Here is a 21,947-nt window from a genome sequence, read left to right as displayed (position 1 = left end):
AATTCTACTGATATGTTCTATCGCATTAATTGATTTTTGGGTACAGGGAACAAACAACATATCTGGATAGATTCCACTTGTTCATGATATATATTCTTTTTATTTGTTGCTGGATTTAGTTTGCTAGTATTTTGCTGATGAATTTTACATCTATATTCATAATATATATTAGCCTGTAGTTTTCTTGTGATGTCTTTTGTGGTTTTGTTATCAGAGTAATACTGGCCTCATAGGGATGAATGGGGAAGCATTCCTTCCTCTTCTATTATCGGAAGAGTTTTTGAAGAATTAGGAATTGTTTGGTAGAATGTTCTAAACATTAAATGTTTGGTAGAATTCAGCAATGAAGCTATTTGGGTTTAAGCGACTCTCTGTAGTAGTTTTTCTATTATTAATTAAATCTCTTTACTTGTTATATGTCTATTTAGATGTTCTATTTCCTCTTGAGTCAGTTTCCGTACTTCATATCTTGCCAGTCATGTGTCCATTTCATCTTAGTTATTTAATTCCTTTTTATTCTGTATCTGGTTCTCATCTAATTGATAATTACATCCTCTTAGTTTTCTAGCACAAGATTATCAGGACAGTTACATACATCATCACAAGTTGGTAATATTCAAGCCTTTAAACTGTTTGCAACTATAGCAGACAGTTTGTTCTGCATTTAAATCACATGCCACAAAATTTCACATAACTTCTTTGCAAGGGTATCCAAATCTAAGTATTTCTCCATAAGATTTCACAACACTTCCAAAGTTGTGCTGAGGAGCCACTTTATTTTGTCTTATGTGGCAGATATAAAAGATGACTATTTTCCATAAGGCAGAATAGGTGACTTTATTAAGTAATTGCCAGGATAAGCCACTTCCATATGCAGATTCAAGTAGTTGTTCAAGTTAGTCCACTGTTATATGAACAAAAGAGTATTTAGGAGTATAAGGCCCTGCACTCAGCTAGTTGTCCTCCAAATTTCCACTGCTAGTTTTTCTATACATTGCTAGTTGTCCTCCAAATTTTCATTCTAACTTTGTTCCTTCCTTACTAAAACCTGAATTTATCAGGGCAGCAATGTACCTCCATTAAAAAACCTTAAGTTTTCAGGCTTGCCTGTGGCCAGGAGTAGCCATGCAACATAATTCTAGTCAATGAGGGGTAAAAGATGACTTCTGGTGGAATTTCTGGGAAAGCTTTTTTAAAAAAAATAAAAATAAAAAAAATAAAAGGAGATAGAATCAACTGGCATAAGCATGTTGCTCTTTGTTTTTCCTCCTCTTCACTGTATTTTCATCTGCTTAACAGGGTCTTTTGCAAAACAAGAGCTTTTAATTCTGAAGTCCAATTTATCAAGTTTTTATTAATCATGTTTTTGATGTCAATTCTAAGAACTCTTTGCTTAGCTCTAGATCATAAAGATTTTCTATTTTAAAAAAGATTTATAATTGTATGTTTTACATTTAAATCTATGATTCATTCTGAATGCATTTTTGTATAAGGTGTTAGACTTAGGTTGAAGTTTTCCCTTGTCTCTTTCTTTTCTTCCTATGGATATCCAATTTCTCCAGCAATATTTGTTGAAAATGCAAACTTTCTTCCATTAAATTGCTTTTTCACTTTCATGAAAAACTACTTGGGAATATTTGTGTGGTTCTACTTCTGAGTTCTCTATTCTCTTCTACTAATCTAATACCACATAGTTTTGACTACTGTAGCTATATAAAAGCTTGAGGTAAGAGGCTACTTTATCCCATTTTATGCTTCATTTTCAAAACTGCTTTTTTAAAAAGTTATTTTAGTTCTTTAGCCTTTCCATATAAATTTTAGAATAATTTTATCTACATCTACAAAAAGAAATCCTGATAGGAATTTCTTGAAACCTATATGTCAACTGGGGAGAGCTGACATCTTACCACATTGAGCTGAGTCCTAATCATGAACATGGTATATTTCTTGATTTATTTAGATCTTCTTTTATTTACTTCATCAACATTGTGTAGTTTTAAGAATGCAAGTCTTATACATGTTTTGTTAGATTTACACCTAAGTAATTTTTAAAAAGTAATTATAACAGTAATGTTCTATATTGTGGTATGCGTTTAGATTACACAAATGTATGCATTTGTTAAATTTGTTAAAATTCATTGATACAATTAGAGTTGTGAATTTCATCTTTTGTAAAATGTACCTCAAAACTAAAAAGGAATTCTAGGTAACAATATAAATGCTAAAGTATTTACAGGTGAAATGTAAGGATATCTGCAACTTACTTTTAAATGAATAAAAAACTAAAAGGACTTGATTGGATAAAGAGAGGGATGGATAGATGGCTACATATGTGATAAAGCAATATAGTAAATTATTGATTGTAAGAATCTAGTTGATGGCCATATGGGTTCCTGTACGATCCTTTCAATTTCTCTGCATATTTGAAAACATTCTTAATAAAATACTGGGAAGTAAGAAGTTAATACAGAGCAAGAGGTTAAATAAAGAACAAAATAAATCTAAATAAATCCGATTTATAAAAAAAATTTATATTATTAGAATACAGCACAAAACTAGAACTAATAAATAATTTCAAGCACTGATTCTTTGAAAAAATTAACAAGATAAAGCCTACCAACATACTCAGGGGAGAAAAATAAGAATGCAAAAACACAATGTAAAATATTAGGACAAAGGGAAAAAATCTCCTATCTTTAAAGGAAATTTTAGCAATTATAAGAGAATGCTTTGCTTAAATTTATTAAATGAATTTTAAAATCCTGCATGAAAAGCATTTTTCTAGGAAAATAAATAACCAAAACTGTCCCTGGAACAGAATATATAGGAAACTTAGATGTAACAAAGAAGAAACTGAGAAGTTTTATAATAACAATATTCTCTGTCTCTCTAAAACAGTAACAAAATATGCACAGTTTTAGAAGATTTCTCTCGAAATTATAAAGAACATTAATTAAAACATTATTGAAACTGTTCTAAAGCAAAGAATTCTAAATAACGTTTATACCAAAACCTGATAAATGTACACAAGCTAGAAAATTTTTAAAAATCTATCTTATTTATGAATATTAAAGCAAAAATCCTGCATAAAATGAGAAAACAGGATTCAGCAACCCACTAAAAATTATCCACAATGCCTAACTGCACTTTATTTCAATACTATACAACTGGTTCAATATTTAAAAACTAATATAACTCACCAACATAATAGGTCAAATGAGAAGAATATCATAATCCCTCTACCCCATAGATGTTAAAAAGGCATTTAATAAAGTTTAGTAATAATTTCTGGTAAAGTTTTCTTAATAATATAAGAATAAATTGGTAACTCCTTAGCAGAATCAAAAAAATTTATTTTAAACCAGAAGCCAATAATTTGCTTAATGAGAAAACAGTAAAACTAGTCCCATTAAAATGAAGAATAAGATAAAGGCAACATTATTAAATATTTTTTGACAGTACCAGTAAATGCATTTAGTACAAAAAAGAAATATAAGGTATAAAAACTGAAAATTAGGAGATATAATTACATTAATACAGGATAACTGTATAATTGGAACATATATAATAATTTAAATATTAGAAACAAAGTATGGCAATTTTCAAAAGTAATACACACAAAAATAACTTTCCTGTATGTAAACAAGTTAGAAAATATAAAATAGTAAATATTCTATTTGAAATTGCTATTCTCACAACAAAAATATTTAGTTTTAGCAACAAAATAAAATACCTAACAATAAACTTAGAAACGGTGCAGAAAAAAAAAATTAAAACTATAATAAAGGAGATAAAGGAAAACTAGGATAAATGGTGAAACAAATCTTATTATTGGACAGGAAGGTGCAATTTTAAAAGTATGTTACTCTTCCTTAAGTTAATCTATAAATTAATGTGATCACAATAAAGTTACCAGTTTATTTTAGGACAACTAGGAAAGCTTATTTTAGATTCCATATAGAGACATAATAAGGCAAAAGTAGCCAGAAAAATCTTGAACACAGTAAAACAGTAAGGAACTAAGTTTATCACACAACAGAATTATACTTTAAAAGCTATAGTAATAGAGTTTCATGCTGGCATATCGAAAGACAGATTAATGGAACAGAATTCAAAATTGGACCTAAAAGCTTAGTATATCATAAATGTGGCATTGTAAGTGGGTAGAAAAAGATAATTCATTTAATAAATTTTGTTGGAACAACTCACCAGGCATTTAATAATAGGACTGGATTGGAAGTTTACTTCTTATATCAAAATGGATTCCTGATGGATCAAAAATTTAATCACAAAAAATACACTTGGACACTACTAAGAAGTATGAAAATTTCAAAACCCCAGAAATCGTTTAAAAATGATAGACAAAGTAACTACATAAAAATTACAAATTTATGCATGACAAAGACAAAAAGGCAAATGAAAAACTGAGAAAAATAGCATGTAACATATAAGACACAGTAATCAAATCTCTTGCATAGGCAGAAAGCACTTACAGATCGAGAAGAAAAAAAGTCTAATCAATAGCAAAATGGGCAAAGGATTTTATCAGGTAGCTTATATAAAGTCAGTAGATAAAATGTTCCAGTCTCATCCATAAAGAATACATGAACAAAAAACACATATCAAGTAAACAGTATCAGATTGTCAAAAACCAGAATGAGTGATTAACAGTATTGATGAGAGTATGGGAAAATAGGTACTCTCATTGTGCAGCACTCAGATGGCCTAGGTTGTCCAAACCCTGTATATCCAAAGAAAGATTTGGACCTTGTCCAACTCCTGGGAGATAACCTCTAAGACCCTGAAATATTCTGCCTGTTCAGAGTTTCTTTGTCTACTTGGGGCCTTGGGCTACATCAGATAGTTTATGCTAATAATGTGAGTTGTTGTGGGGGGCTCTGGGCCACATTATATTAATTTTGGATGGAGAGGTGGGGGACTGAATAACTAAAGCCAGCCACATGGGCCTTCCATGCAGACATAACTGGTCCCTAATAGAAACTCTGGACACCAAGGCTGGATGAGCTTCCCTGATTAGCAGTACTTCATGAGTGTTATCTCACATCATGACTGGAGGAAGTAAGTGCTGTCTATAAAACTCCACCAGGAGAGGACAACTGGAAGCCCACATCTAGTCTCTCCTGGACTCTGCCCTAAATTAATTCAGCTGATTTTAGTCTGTATCATTTCACTGTAACAAGCCATAACCATTAATGTCATGGTTTTTCTGAATTTCTCGAGTCCTTTTAACGAATCATTGAACCTTGGGGTGGTCTTCAGGACTCCTGATCACAGGTGACATCAGAAGTGGGATTCACTAGAATTACCCTGACTCACTGAAATGTGGTGAAAGAATGGTTTGGGAAAAGGAAGGGTAAGAGGGTAGGAGTTGACAAACCTTTGATTCTGTATGGCCACTGGGCCACCCATGGTGTGAAGTAGCAGCTGTGTTGCAATCAGTTACTAGAAGTAAAAGTCACCACTGGAATTTAGAAATGATAAATCTAACTCCCAAAGAGTTGGCTCACTGGATGCATAAGGAAATGCAAAATGACAAGAAACAAGCTAAATATACAATCTCTCAGTTATTATGTGTAATAGCTAAAATTACAGTAAAGTGTTGAGGCAAATCCTGACACTGGGCCAAGCTTGAATTTCAGCTGGTCCAAGCTACAGACACTAGCTTCAGGGTTTCCAACAAAGGGACAAATAACATGCTGAAAAAACTGACAGCTAAAATAACGTGAGTCATGAAAGAATAGGGAAAGACAAAAGGAAGAATCAAGGGACTCATCCCAGCAGGTTGGACACTGCTGGGATCAAAGGTCTTAATGAAACACTATTGGAGATTACATAGACCAATGGGAGCTCCTGGCATACCCCGACTTTGAAGAGCTTTAAACAAATCTGTTCTATTTACCTTAGTCTGGAGGAATTAACAAAACTGAAAGGCAAAAAGGACAATAAAAAATGTTACCTCAAATCATCTGTGGCAATTGTCTCACAAACTAATATGGATAGACTGATGAAAAGGGTCAGGGTCCTTTAGTCTGATCCTTGTTTGGGGACATGGGCTATATGCACGTGTGGTTAAAATGGAAAGGGGGTGGAGAACAAGCTTTTCTAGGACTCTGTGACATGGCAGACCAATGCACTGAGGTTCCAAAATCTGTTGGTGATATCCTAATGTGGACTACAGTTAGGTTGGGAGGACTTAGCCATGAAATGGTTGATGAAATTAAGGTGAAAGTTGAGATTAAAACTGAAATATTTAAATGGACTTCATGTGAACTGGATGTATCTCCTTTACCTGAATGTATTGGGATGGATTTTATATCTGATTGGGGAACACTTCCCTACCTAATATTGTAAAACTGAAGGCATGTAAATTTGCCCTTTATCCAGTATACCGGCTAAATGGGAACCTATAGAATTGTCCAAGCCGACAGATTTTAGTTGGAAATAGTATAGAATACCTGGTGCACAAAAATAGATTACACCTTTAATCAATGACGTGTTAGAAACTGGGCTGCTGGCACCGACACATTTTCTCTACAGTAGCCCTGTATGGGCCAGAGATTGGGGCTTATGGAAAAAGCCTGTGAGCACCATCCAGCAGTGACTGCCGGAATTTGGACCAGAAAATGTTCGGATGCAGCTGTAAGATATACAGCATTTGAGAACCAATTACTAACTTGCTATTGGACATTAGTTGAAAATGCCCCTGTGACTGAATGTATTAGTCAGGGTTTTTCAGAAAAAATAGAACCAGTAGTGTGTGTGTATTTATTATATCAGTGAATATACACATATGTGTATATACATTGTCACAAATTATGGAGACTGAGAAGTCTCACAATCTGCTGTGTGCAAGCTGTAGAACTCGGAAAGCTGGTGGTGTAATCCAGTCCAAGTCCAAAAGCCTGAGAACTAGAAGCTCTGATGTCTGGGGCAGATGATGAATATCCCAGTTCAAGAACAGAGATCTCACCCTTCCTCCATCCTTTTGTTCTATTCAAGCAGGCCCTCAATAGATTGGATGATGCCCCACCTCCTTATATTGGTGATGGTGGATCTTCTTTACTGAATCTACCAATTCAAATGCTAATCTATTCCAGAAACACCCTCAGAGGCACATCCAGAAATAATGTTTTACCAGCTATCTGGGCATCCCGTGGCCCAGTCAAGCTGACACATAAAATTAACCATTATACTGAAGGACATATAACCGTGAAAGCTGAAATGCCCACAATGCCTTAAGTGATGTGAAAGAAACACTCTAATAAGGCAGTGCCCAGAAGGGCTCCATAATAAATGGAAACGGTTTATACAGGACAATGTTACTGGGACAGTGCAAGGAGATACTCATTCTGTTCATGTGCAGGAGGTCTCTTTTCCACTGGAGCCTACTTTGAAATCAGCTGAGGAGCCACAAAATCCTATGGCCACCTGGGTTGTGCCCTATGAACAGCTCTCTATTGAAAGAGAGCTACTAGGTTGACTGATGGCAGTTCCAAGGTGGATAATCAACATCCTGTTTGGAAGACTACTGTACTACATCAGATGATGGAAAAGTTCTGATTGAAGAAGGTAAGAACAATCTGCTCAGGCTGAACTATATGCTGTCCTTGCAGTGATGAAAAAACTGAACAAGTATAAAAGTTCCATTTAAAAATAATCAAAGTTTGGGTGTGCCAGTGGCTGGCCATATGGTCAAATAGATGGGTGATGAAAAACTAGTCTATTAGATGCCCCATGTGGGGCACCATCCTATGGAAATCACCATGGAATTTAGGGGCACATTAAAGTAGGACATGTCAATGCCCACCAGAAGAACACTCTTCCAGGATCAGATGATGACTGGACCCAGTAAGTGGAAAACTTGGTGTGTTTACTTGAGGTGGGCATGTGGGTCCATGAAATAAATGGAAATGGGAGAGGTGTAGGAATGTAGGCATGGGCTGATTGTTGGCATATTTCTCTTACTCCCTCTGAGGCACAAAATATAAATAAATGCTTCAAGAGAGACGGAGACCGCAGGTGGCTATGGGCAGATTTCCTGGGGAGCAGGTGGCACACACAACTGACAAGTAACTACATCGGAATGCTGTGGTAGCCCCCAGAGACTATAAAAGGGTCCTGACAGGACTAGACATTTACTCTGGACTAGGCTTTGCACCCCCAGAGGTAGATGGATACAAAATGCTTAAAATACTGTAAAAGGACTGAAACAGAAGATACTGTGGCAATTTGGACCATCAAGTTATATTTCTTCAGACCAAGAAACACACTTTACAGCCCATAGTGTCTAATGATGGGCAAAAAGATATCACATCAAAATGGACTAGTGGTTTACTAGAGAATTGGAAAAGGTAATTGAAACTTTTTTTTTTGTCTAAAATAGGGGGTGATAAAGGCAGGAAGGGCTGACATATATACCTTCATGTGTATGCACATTCAACATGAGGGGGACAAGAGTGGGTCCCCACTTGACAAATTCTTTTTCTTTTATGGTGGATCTGGAGAAGGGATGGAGGAGGACACTGGTACAAACTACAAAATGATTTCTCCAGTCTCCTCAACTTTTCTTTTTTTTTTCCAGCCTGGGGCAGTGGTTGGAGACTGCAGGTGCTAGAAACAGGAATCATTCTTAAGCAAGAAACTTACCTTTCAACCTTTATGTCAGAATTGCTATGGGCCTAACGGGGTGGACTGTGTCTTCACCCCACCTGGCAAAATTCAGATTGATAGTGAATGCAGCTGTATTTCCTGGTGGTCAAGATAGCCCACTAGTTCTGTACCTATATATCCTTACTCTAAATAAAAGGGAATGAGCTGAAAGGAAGCACGAGCTAGACTGGTATTACTGCTGGCAATCTAGACCAGGACAGTGGCTAAGCCTAACAACTCTTCCAAAGGTGAAAATGTTTGGGTAAAAAATTATGACAAGTGAAAAATAGGAGAAATAGCCAAGGCACAGGAATAAATAAATGAAATAGGTAATGAGGAAAATCTAGTATTACACTGGTGTTTTGAGAGAGGCTCAGAGCAAGAGACTGTAGTCTCTTAGCTTAATTATCCTAGATGCCCAAAAAGGTGAAGTCAGTTTTCTAAGACTAGCCTTACTCTTAGAAGCTGAAAAGGTTGAATGGAAGCCTGCAAACTTGAGTGGCATTGCTCTGGGAGACATTCTGGTCATAAGATATAATGATGAACTGGACCAATTAATAGTTAATGACAGAGGTAATGAGCCATTATCTTTTGATTCTTATTTTTCAGGTTACATCTACTACAATACTGCAGATACAGTGTAACATTGGTATTGCTGGTATGATTCCTCTCCCTTAGGTAAGTCAGTCATATGATGATGATCAAATGTATTGGAAAATTGAATCACGGCCTCCTTGGTATGTAATATCAATGAAAAATGGGCTGAGTAAGAACTGGATCTACTTAATTATGAGTTAATTTCTATGCTGAATATTTATGTACAAGTTTGTTAAAATGTATAAATAGCAGAATATTAAAACAGGAGATAATTATACTAGTTACAAACTAGGCTCTTTGTTAAAGACAGCCTAGGCCAAGGGACAGTGGGTAGCCTGTGTGTAAATGATTAACTCAGCAGGCCTTGGTTGTCCAAACCTTGCACATTGTAAAGGTTTGGACCTTGCTAAACTCTTGGGAGATAGCCTCTGATGCCTTGGAATACCTTGCCTCATTAAGAGTATCTTTGTCTACCTGGGACCTTGGGCTATGTCAGATAGTAGTTTATGCTAACAATTGATTTATTGTGGTGGTGGTGGTGGTAGAGGCCTTGGACACACAGTATCAATTTTGACCCCTGGAAAGGCCAGAGACTAAGTAACTAAGGTCAGCCATGTGGGCACTGAATGTAAATATAACCAACCTGCAATAGAAACCAGTGACATCAAAGCTAGATGAGCTTCCCTGATTTGCAGCACTTCATATTATCTCACATTATGGCTGGGAGAATTAAGTGCTGTTTCTAAGACTCCACAGGGAGAAAACAACTGGAAGCTTGTGCTAGGTCTCATCTGGACCCTGCCGCATAGCAAGTGTCCCCAACCCTGAGGCCATGGACCAGTACTGGTCTATGGCCTGTTAGGAACCAGGCCACACAGCAGCAGGTGAGCAGTGGGCGAACGACCATTACCACCTGAGCTTTGTCTCCTGTCAGATCAGCAGCAACATTAGATTCTCATAAGAGCACAAGCCCTATTGTGAACTGTGTATGCAAGGGATCTAGGTTGTGTGTGCTCCTCATGAGAATCTAACTAATGCCTGATGCTCTGAGGTGGAACAGTTTCATCCCAAAACCATCCCCCAACATCTACAGAAAAATTATCTTCCCCGAAACTGGTCCCTGGTGCCGAAAAGTTTGGGGACCACTGCTATACGCCATTTACCTTTGCTGATTTTAATCTGTGTCCTTTCAGGGACATAATAAACCATAACCATGAGTATAATGGCTTCTCTGAATTCTGCAAGTCTTTGTAGCAAATCGTTGAATATGAGTTGTCTTGAGGACCCCTGACCACACTCATAAACTATTTGCTTTTATGACAATAAATTGATGCAACTCTTTTTGGAGGAAAATTTGACAGTATCCTTATATCAGAAATTATGGGAATGTACCCCCAAAATATGTACGTATATATGCATTAGGCCACACATAAAAGGATATTTATGCAGTTCTGTTTGTCAGAGCCAATGACTGGAAACCCCTTAAATTCATTAATAAGGTACCAGTTAAAGAAATTCTGATTCATCCATTTAATGAAATCTGATGTACCAGTTTATAAAAAAGGAGACTAATATATATAAACTGATATGGAAAGTCTTTCAAGATAGATGACTGTGTAAGACAGAGTTAATTTATAGCTGGACTGGAAAAGCTCTATTTTTACCTCTGGGGAATTCTGGCTGTCCAGCTTTGACTCTTGGCCAAGATAAGAACAGTAAGATTAATGATGTGCTGTTTACTGTCTGAAACTCCCCCTGAGAGTTTCATGTCCCCCGCATGGCCAGTTTGTTTACTGATGGTTTTCATTTGGCAGAATCAGGAAGACAGCCTGGCTTGATGTCATGACTACAGGGGTCTAAAAACCCAGATGGGAACTTTTGCCTTGAGGTTTTCTGAAGCTAAGATGTATCACATAGATCTTGGTGTTTCAGTCTGAAGACAGGCAGTCTATGTGTGAATAAGGCCCCTGGAAAGCTTGCACCTGGGCCCCAATGCTTGCCACAGTATCTTTCTCTTGCTGCACCGTATCCTGTGCCTTTGAATAAAAGCCACACAGAAGAATGCTCTGTGAAGTCTTATAAGTCCTTTCAAATATCCAAATTTGTAAAATCTTTGCAATAGTCAAGTGACAAAAGCAAGGTCTAGAGCAATATGTAAGACTGTGGGAAGTAAACTTTCTGAAATGCTAGCAAGCAAAGGTGGAAAAAGCCATCAAGGACACATGTGGGAGAAGATTTTTGATTCTTCCTACACAAGGATGTATTGTATTGGGTGTTCCAGTTGGCTTGAGGGCCAGCAGAGCTTGCAAAAATTTCAGGGGCACAGACTGAAAATAAAAGAACAGTGGCATAGCCCAAAATAAAGCTTTTATCCAGCATGACTATACCTTGCACAGATAGTGTGACCAGTAGCTGTGTGACATCATGACTCTGGGGATCTTGGGAAACGTATGCTGAGAGAGGTTGCACCTTCACCAGGGTGGAGGCTGGATTCACAGGGCCCAAAGTCTATTTATTATGTAAGATATCTGAAAGGAGGAACCACAAACTCTAGCCACTCTTACAACAATATTTTGGTTAGAAACTATATTTAGAATTTCAATAGAAGAGGCCAGAAACACAGCTGCCCACATCTGAAAGAACCTCAGCAGTAATAGTGGGGGATTACCAAGCAACCAAGGAAAATAGAAACTCTCCCCACTCTGAGCTGCTGATGGTGACTCCTGTGACTGAGGGCAAAATGACGGCTGAAAGTGAGGGCTAGGAAATTTAAGGAAAAAAAAGGTGTGGCAAAGATGTGACAGAAGGGTTTTCTAGTTAGGTGAGGTGGAACCAAGTTGAGTGGAATGAGCACATGCGGCTGGAAGTGACACTGAGAAGCAGTGGCCCGACGGGGTCTTGCTTTCCTCTTCCTTTTGGGTCTCTTCTGCTCTCATTCTCTCGTCACTGTTACTGGAGAGAAATTAGGCAGAAGTCACAGTAGGAGCAGTAGGGATTTTCCTTTATTGCTCCTTATCCATTCCCTCTGTCACAGATATGTCATGAGGAGGCTAGGAAACAGAACCAAAGTACAAAAAGTAAGGCTTGGGGGAAGGTTCAAATTCAGTAGCATGGCAGTGTTTTCTCTGCTGGACTTTTTTATTTCCTGACCTGGTGCTGTAGCAAAAATGAGGTTGGAGGGGGTGGTAGCAGAGGAGAGGTGGGGATGATGGTAGAAGGACTGAAAGGAGAAAAAGGGAGAGAGATGTCCTATACTACAGAAGATAAATATATACCCAGCTTTGAAGAGATGTGTAAGGAAGTGATTCTGTTTAGTACTATTAATAGATTTTTAACCCTATAACTTTGGAATTCTTGAGAAAAATTACCTTTGTCCTCTATGAACAAAAATCAGTGTTCTTTCTCTCTCTCCACCCATCCTTTCTCCCCATATCTATCTATCTATATGCCAGATGATATATGAAGAAAATTTAGTTTTTAAGAACTCCTAGTAGGCACTGCAACAAGTGTAGTTATAAAAAGTATGTATGTGTAATTTTTTTTTATTCACCAATGAGTGTCCATAAGATCTCCACCTGGCAATAACATATGTTTGCGTGCCTCAATCAACAAAAAGTGGAAAGTCATGGCAGTGAAAAGATCATGAACAATGGGATGTTTCTGTCATGCCTGTGCACGGATTGGAGAGATGAGGCTATAAGCTTTACTTGGAAAAGCAAAAAATGAATTTGGGAATGGACATATACAGAAATATTAAAATCTATATATACTAAAATATATACTCTTCAGTTTCATAAACATCCATTAAAGGAAAAAGCAGAAAGTGGGAAAAAGACAAAGGAGCAGAAAGAGAAAATGAAAGAGGAAAAGAGGAAAAAAGGAGAAAGGCAGAAAGTGGTAAAAGAAGATAAAGATACACTAAGAAGACAGACCTACAAGGAGGAAATAAGGAGAAAGAGACAGAGAGCCACAAAGAGCAGGACTACAGCTCACAGCCATTCCGGCATAGCCTCCATCTGTGACTTCACTCTGTGTATGAGTTTGTGCCTGGGACACCGTCATGCCCATTGGAATTGTTTAGAATTGCTAAAGCTTCAGGAGCCAAATAAATGCTGCAAGTGCCTCCATTTAAGCCATGTGGCTACTGAACACTTGAAATGTGGCTGATCTCAATTCAAATGTCTGTAAAGATAAATGCACACCAGATTCTGAAGACTTTGGACAAAAAGAATGTGAAATATTCTGGATATATTTGGGTTAAATAAAATACATTTTTAAAGTTAATTTCATTTTCTTCTTTTTGCCTTTTTAAATGTGGCTACAAGCAAATTTAAAATTACATTATGTGGCTCATGTTATATTTCTGTTGGAATGTACTGTTTTCTAACATTGTGAGTCTCCTCATTAAAATTAAGGTTGACAAAGTAAGTTTGCTAATGTCTGAATCCCCCAAACTGCTAAAAACATACCAATATGCTGGACTTTTTCATCGATGACTTCACAGTGGTATGGCCACCGTGTTGGGCTCAATGGACCAGAAGAAGAGACACCATATAAATCCCTTGGTTCACGAAGACGTGGCACCCATCTCCCTAGCTGATATTCTAATAGTATCTGTGTAGTCCGGGGGAAGAAGGGATCACCAAAAGAGTCAGCTGAGAAAAAGATTCAAACACAATCATGAGTGGGAAGAAGAAAAATACCAACTCCTGTAATTTTTATATAGTTCCTTTTTTCCTTTCAACACTATTCAATGTGTGGGTATCATTATAAATGTTTTACAATTCATGGCACTGTTTATAAAAGTACTAATGAAATTTTGTGATGATTGATCTTCACAATAGCCAAAAGATAGTTGACTTTTATACTATTAATTTATTCTAAAAGCTCACTACTGGTTTAAAAACATGTTTCTCGTAGCTTTTCTAGCAAATCATCTACTTTGACTCTTCTTAAATGTAGTCACACTATTTGTCTAACGAGTTAAATACAGTGATGAACTATAATTCCTCACCACTTCCTGGAACTGTATTCTCAAGGTTTGCTAGTGAACTCAGTCACAACTTTTTCTCAGTTCTCCTTCTAGAGCTACTGTGATACGATGCCAGGAACACAATTCACATAGACTAGTATGGGGCCACGCCAAGCAGGCCGTGCAGTGATCTGGTGTTTTGGTGTGATACTGTACGGCATCAATTTGACGTTGATGGTCACCCTCCTTAAGCGCACTTCTCTTATGATACATTTCCTGGGTTTCCCCCTCCCTTCCACATATTTGGTTTTCCATTTGTCTCACTGACTCCTCTTGCTCTTTCACCTCTGAAATGTGGCTTTTTGCCGAGATTTAGTTCTTGGTTATTTTTGTACAACAGCTGATACAGCAACTGGACTAGAGCTCAGATAACTGGATTCCTTCCCTTTTACCACTTTGTTTTTGTATGACTTTGTTTGGGCAAGGCAGCCTCTTTGAACATAAATCTTACTACAGGTCAATAACTAATAATATCACCTGCCCTAGTTACTTATCAGGATTGTTCTATAGACTCATTCATTCAACAGATACTTATCATGCATCTACTATGTGCTAAAAACTATATACAGACAATTGCCATACAGGGTGAAAAAAACAATGTCCCTGCCATCATGAGCTTACACTGTAGTAGGGCATATATAAATAAGAAAACAAGATAATTTCAGTGATCATAAATGCTACAAAAATAAAACACAGAAATATAAATGAAGATTAGAAATGGGAAAGTGGGAGTAAGAATGCTATTTTAGATAGGGTGGTCAGGCAAGATTTCTCTGAAGAGGTAACATGTGAGCTGACACCTAAATAATGAACTCAGCCCCGGAGTAAAGACTGTTGTGGCTGGACACACTCTAACAAAGCTGAAAGGCAAGCCTCTAAGTAATGAAACTGATCCACAAGCAAAACAACTGCTTATCAGGACAAAGTCCAACATTCTTTAACTGAATACAACAAAATCCAGCAACCACATGTAAAATTTGCAAGTTTGTCATTCACCCAAAAGTTAATGAACAAGAGTTCTAGTCCTGCTGTGGCAACATAAGTCTTATACAGGCCTTCTCTCTAATTCCAACTAAACTCTAGATAAAATACAAAAACATAACTATCCGAAGAATTTGAAAAGTAAACAAGAGCAGACTGTAGAGTTAATACTTAGAGAAGCACCCCCACAGGAAGGTGAGTCCAGCCCCTTGTTTGCTCTGGCCTGCTGAATGGCAGGCCCTATGCACAGAGAAGTGTGGTGGTGCAAATGGCTAAATCTCAGATAGAAACCGAGTCCTTTTTTTTTTTCTGTTTACTAAAGTTTGGAGTTATTTTTTATTATAAATGTTTGATTCCAAAATGCTTGAGTGTAGCCTTTTCTTTTTCTCTTGAGCAGAATAATTTAGTCACACCACCCTAACAATGATAATATCCTATTTAGTGATTACCTACTATGTGCCAGACCCAGTGCTTGGAAGAGATACAAACATTGATAAGACAGCCTCTGAGATCAAGGCGTTCTCAGTACAGACAGAAAGAAGGAAGGGTTAGGTGATATGATATGGCAAGGGCAACCATGCAGGCATATACAGGATGTCATGGGAGAACGTGGTGGGGTGGTCAGTAGTGTAGAGGTTGAGAAATTCTGGCCTAGACTAAGAAATTACAATATGTACACATACAAGAAAACAAAACAAAAAAATTCCTTCTCCAAATCAGAAACCCAGTCTTTCTTAACAGAAGAACCAGGAAAAGGGGTCCTTACAGTGTGGAGGGAATCTGAAGGGAAGAAAGCAACCAGAGAAAGGTATCTCCTAATCCTGTGTATGAGTGCACAAAAGTCTCATCCTAATCCCTGAGCTATGCAAGCAGACACACTCTCAGAGACTATGAAAACTTAACTGAAATTTTAACCAACCCCCCACCACCCACACACAAATGTCTCAGCTCAATCCCTGAATTACACATGTGCAAGATAGTCCCAAACCAATACAAGGAAAACTTAAGAGAACTAAACAGGGCTTTGAACCATCTATACAAGTCTCAAAACCCCTGAACTACACTGGCATGGGAAAGAACCAAATAAGCATAGCAAAGGCTTACAGATCAGAACTGAGATCTGAATTATCCACAGAAGGGGCACCAGAACTTATTGCTTCAACATAACTGGATTGATTGCCTGCTAGAAGAAATACACTGACCCAGAATCTACACAGCATAGCATGAATAATGGAAAACCAGGAGTAGGACCAGTTCTCAGGGCAAAAGGCAATCAACAAATGTTAACATCAAGATAACCCAGATGTTAAAACTATCAGACAAGAACTTTAAAGGAGTCATTACAATTATGCTCCATGAGGTAAGGGAAAAGCACACTTGTACTGAATTAAAACCTAAGAATTATTGGCGAAGAAATAACACATTGCTGGGAATGCAAAAGGATATAGCCACTTTAGAAAACAGATACAGTTTCTCATACAGTATATATTTAGCATATAACCCAATAATACTATTCCTAGGGATTTACCCATGAGAAACAAAAACATGTTCACACAAGGACTTGTACAAAAATATTCATAGGAGCTTTATTCGTTACAGCCCCAAACTGAAAATAATTTAAATGAGCATGAATGGATGGCTAAATGGAGAAATTCTGATCTATTCACATAATGGAATACCTCTCAACAATAAAAAGGAACTACTGATATATGCAACAACATGGATAAATCTCAAGAGTATTATGCTAAATGAAAGAAGACAGAAAACACAAAATGTATGATTCTGTTTTGTGAAATTCTAGAAAAGCCAAATATAGGGGAGGGAATGCAAATCACTGGTTGCCTGGAGCCAGGGGTGAAGCCTGGAAGGAGAGGATCTACTGCAGAGACACAGGAACATTTAGGGGTGATTAAATGTTTTACATCTTGCTTTTGGTAATGTTCTAAACAAAGGAAGCAACATAAAGGGATTAGTATAAATGGGCAATTCAGACCAACTAAGAATATGAGTAGATAATAAGCCTATAGAAGTAATTCTCAATTTTTCTAGCAATCCCAGAAATGCTAGTTAAAGGAGTGAGTTATCTCCTGTTTTCTAATAGCTTGGCAAAATTTAAAAAACAGAAAAGGGTAGCAGGGAAATGTCCACAAAACAGTACTATAAAATTTCTATGCCTATGGGTATAGATATGTGTATATGCAAAGAAGTTCTAGAATGATACACACCAAACTAAGTATGGTGGTTATTTCAAACAGGAAGATTTATTTTAGGATGGTGGCAAAAGACAAAAGAAAAAAAAAAGATAAAGGCCTTAACTCCAATTTCAGAGTATTTGTGACACATATGTAAATATTTAGTAGAGATATCTTAGCGTTTGAAAGTACAATTCTAAGTATAAATCTTTAAAAATTAAGTATACATCAAGATGTCCACACACATGTTCAGTTGCAAATGAATGACTTTATTAATGAGACTCTTTAGACAATGTACTTCGTTTAAATGAAGATGTACTTCTAACATAATCTGTCCGTTATAACTTGAGTCATACAGTCAATACATTTAAACAAATGACAAGGTAAATCCTTATGTTAAATATAAGATAATCACCACTTTCATTTATTATTTTCTAATATAAAATAGGTTTACCTAAAACAAACCTGAAAAGTTTGAACTCTGCAAGTAGATACATTTCTCTTTCACAATCTACTAGAATAATCATTCCCTATATTATTCAATCTGACTTTTTAGTTTCCTCATCTTCTTTTTTATCCACTCAAAGTTTTATGCTAAACAAAAACTATATGAATAGGTTCAAACCTGTTAAAAGTGCACACCGATGAAGATCTTCACTTACAAATTTCATGAACATATCCTCATCCTAAAATAAGAATTTAAAAATATTTCTCTTTTAAAAACCAACAGTTTTCAAATCCAGAATTTTTTTACATCTATTTTAGTACTTGGGATTGAGTATATGTCTTTAACCTTTAATAAACGAGAAAATTAAAGGATTATTATCAGCTACTGGTCTCAATGCACCCAACACTTCAAATATCCTGAAACCTTAAAGTTTGCATCTTTCATTCCTCCTCTTCCACTGGGTGTGGTCATAATAATGACTTTATGGAAGGAATAAAGTTTAAAGATTCTTGATAAACCTGGGAAAACAATTTAAATTAAGAATAAAATTGGCCGGGCATGGCGGCTCATGCCTGTAATCCCAGCACTTTGGGAGGCCAAGGCAGGTGGATCACCTGAGGTCAGAAGTTTGAGACCAGCCTGGCTAACATGGTGAAACCCCGTTTCTACTAAAAATACAAAAAAATTAGCCAGGCATGGTGGCACATGCCTGTAATCCCAGCTACTCGGGTGGCTGAGGCAGAATCGTTTGAACCCAGGAGGCAGAGGTTGCAGTGAGCCAAGATCGCGCCATTGCACTCCAGCTTGAGCAACAAGAGCGATCTCAAACTCTGGCTCAAGAAAAAAAAAAAAAAATTAAATTAACAAAAAGAAAAACACAGAAAGCCATAAATCCTTTAAATAGCTAAAGTAAGCTTTAAGAGCTTATTTCGGGACATTAGTTTACATACATAATTTATACTTTAATAAAATTTGAAGGAAATCTCGCAGCCTATGTAGTAGAAACAGACTAAAGAATTTTAAATACTACGTTTTTCCCCCTTTTTCTTCTTCCATGTCTCTTCCTTTATGACATCAGAGCCACAATAAACTGTTATGGTGATACATAATAAGGTTAGAACACGGTGGTTCTACTATGATTCATACTACGATGTAACACAATCCAATCAGCACATAGAAGAAAATAAGTGGACATCAATCCTAAAACTAAAACCCTACTAATAATTTCATGTACAAATTTTAATAAAACCTAGAAGAATCTTAGCTAAAATATTTTCTCAAAAAAAATACAAATATAGTTTCTCTTTCTAGACAGGGCATAGTGTTCCCAGTGATAGCTTAGCTTTTTCAGCCAAATTATTTCCCAACTTCAATGACAATAATTTAAACATCCAATTGATTTTTATATCCAATTGATTTTATAATATTTTAATTGGGGATTTATATAATACAAATTTTATCTCCAAGTAAAATAAAGTTGAGAAAAACATACCGATTCATCTTCATCACTGATTGTTCTGTCTGAATAGTCTTCCTTTTCTGAATCTTCTGACATCTTTTCCAGTGTTTGACTTGAGATTTCTTGTAATATACGGGTAGGCTGTAAAACAATTTCTAAGGAAATTATATGACAGCTTTTCTTTTCAAGCTGTAGGTGTTTACTACATTAAATGAGTACTCAAAAATATATTCAATTGTATTTAACAGTCACAACAGTCTTCTCTAAAAACTAATTAGAATACAACTAATAAAACCTTCAATTTCAAAGAGTTAAAGGAATTTTCCATGACTATACGAGACAACAACCACAATAAGACAAATCAAGCAAATCATTTAATTAAAAGGAATTTCCAGAGTATACAGCCAAATCATTCACATTTTATATTTACAATTAAATACTACACAGCAAGTTCAGAATGATCCTGAGGCATTAAAAGATAATGAATTTAAAAATTATAGTCACTTACTGAAATGTAGCAATATAATTTTAAGTTTTCTCCTTGATTTTCACTTGACCAAAAGTTCAAGTGACAAGACTTTACATTTTGATTATTATTCTGTAGATACTGTCTGTTCTAATATTCATTTATATTATTCTTATTCTTAGCAATCTAAATAGCTACCAGAAGGTTGTATTGGTAATGACCATTACCATTCTATGCAAGTATCTTCCCATGTGGGTAATATCAAGACCAGGGAATAATCGAAATTTCTTGTCAAGTTCCCATCGTTCTTGAGAGACCAAAGGACTCGACAATTTCAAATCTATTGGTTTACGTCCCTCTCTACAGAAAGCGTGTTTTGGAGCGTGGACTACATATAAGTTAAGTCCAAGCTCTATGGCAAATCACTGCCAATGCCACGGAACCGACTGTCTCATAGATGACACCTTCAGTCCTAAGAAACTGAAGTTTCTGCCTGGGCATCACAACTCCACATTTGGAAAATCCGACTGGCCTAAATTCCATTCCTTACAGGTGCACACAGGGCGCACGAAGTGCTGACCTGCTGCGGATACAGCTCTGGTCTCAGGAAACGGCCCTTATCCACCGGCGCTCCGCGGGTGTCTTCCACCACTGCGGAGGAGGGGCAGATGCGGGCGCGTCCACGCTTAGCCGCGTCCCGACAGTACCAAGGCCTTTTTGGCGGGAAGCACGATGAGGCCACAACTCCGGGCGGCCGAGTTCCTTCCCGCACTCACTCCTGGACACCTTGGTGTGGGGAGGCGCTCATTTTCCGGGGCGCGCTCGCTTCCCGCAGGGGGCGCCCCGCCTTACTTCTGCATACCTCACCGTCCTGTCGGGGCCGGCACCTCGCTCCCACGCGAGTCCTCTGGCCAGGCCAGTCGTCGCTTCCGTGCGGGGAGAATATCTCGGGATCTCGCGGAGAACCCGGTATCCAGCCGCTAGAAGTAACGCCACTGCTGGAGATCCGCAGCCCCAGCCACACTCCCAACTCTCGTCACCAGGCAACGGGTCCGCCCTCGCGAGACTTCGGACAGCCTTCGGAGATCACCTAGCAACCAGCTCGGAGGAAAGGAGCCTGCGTAGGTTTTGGCTCCAGGAAGAGGGATCCCAGAGGATGCCGGGAACTCGGAGTGGGCCGCAGGGCGGTCAGAGAGGTTCTCAGAGAGGCTTTGGGGTCTGTCGGGAGAATTTAGGAGTGGGGAAGACCGGGCAGCTATTTATTCCCAGTGGTCTGCACTTCGGCTGTTGCCTCAGAGGAGGCAGTAGAGCATGCTGATTAGGACTGTGCTTTGGAGCCCACCTGACTTTTAACAGTGTGACATTGAACAAATTAATTACCTGGACTTCATGGGTATAATACTTGTAACTACTACTTGGAGATGTTAGAATATTAAAAAGTACGTTGGTCTTGATTTTTTACAGACTGAGTTCCATTCTACACAATTGTGCGATTAATTCTCTTATTCGATTCTGGAAAATGAGGCTTTTCTCCTTAAATACTAAATGGAGAGTCATAGATGAACTAGGGTGAATTCTCAAAATTATCAGCTCAGAGATTCTTTATAGCAATCGTCAGCTAGCATATTTAGCACTGTTTTCCTGATGACTGCAAATCACTATATGTAGTCTCATTTAATTAACAGACGTTATTCATGAACATCCCATATTGATTTTTTCCCTCATCTTTAGCTCTACAGGGTAAGGTAATCTATTTGGAAAAGTTTTCCAAGTACAGCTGAAAAAAAGTCTAGATTTTGATGATATAAGAATGTAAATAAATACTTTTCACAAAGCGTTATATGCCATGAGATTCGTGATATTGTAGAAATGGAGATAAGTGGTAGCAAGTTTGAAAGTAGAATAAAGGGCAAAGCACTATGGCTTAAGCATGGAAATGGGTTAACATAATCTCTTTGTATTTTGTAAGTTTCTGAAAATAGGTGTTTTTGAGGTCAGCAGTTTAAAAGTATGAACCTTCCAGATTAGACCTTGGCCAGAGAATATTAATAGAGTATATCTTAGATCAACCTCTTGAAAAGTAGCTCTTATAGTTGAAGCTT

The 21,947-nt window shown here is 37.4% G+C and overlaps 1 protein-coding gene across 23 annotated transcripts in view; it reads right to left on the bottom strand.

The window, feature by feature from the left end:
• Positions 1-20,893, bottom strand: part of AGBL3 (AGBL carboxypeptidase 3) — a 148,859-nt gene extending 127,966 nt beyond the window's left edge. For 3 of the 23 annotated variants that reach the window (XM_009454258.4, XM_063815601.1, XM_054655199.2), the window contains exons 1-4: positions 20,426-20,535; positions 19,413-19,520; positions 18,098-18,158; positions 13,737-13,922 (exon numbers count right to left, since the gene is read on the bottom strand). In XM_009454258.4, coding sequence (XP_009452533.3) covers positions 13,737-13,922; positions 18,098-18,158; positions 19,413-19,475 — 310 coding nt within the window. In that variant the 5' untranslated portion in view covers positions 19,476-19,520; positions 20,426-20,535. Of the gene's footprint in view, positions 1-8,500; positions 12,220-13,736; positions 13,923-18,097; positions 18,159-19,412; positions 19,535-20,425; positions 20,542-20,707 lie in introns of those variants that run through there. The other 20 variants (XM_054655194.2, XM_054655198.2, XM_063815602.1 and 17 more) reach the window with 16 other exon arrangements.
• Between the last annotated feature and the right edge of the window lie 1,054 nt (positions 20,894-21,947).

Source organism: Pan troglodytes, chromosome 6 (assembly GCF_028858775.2).
Source record: "Pan troglodytes isolate AG18354 chromosome 6, NHGRI_mPanTro3-v2.0_pri, whole genome shotgun sequence".
NCBI lineage: Eukaryota > Metazoa > Chordata > Mammalia > Primates > Hominidae > Pan > Pan troglodytes.
The sequence above is the reverse complement of the archived record's forward strand: the minus strand, read 5'-3'. Positions and strand labels throughout refer to the sequence as shown.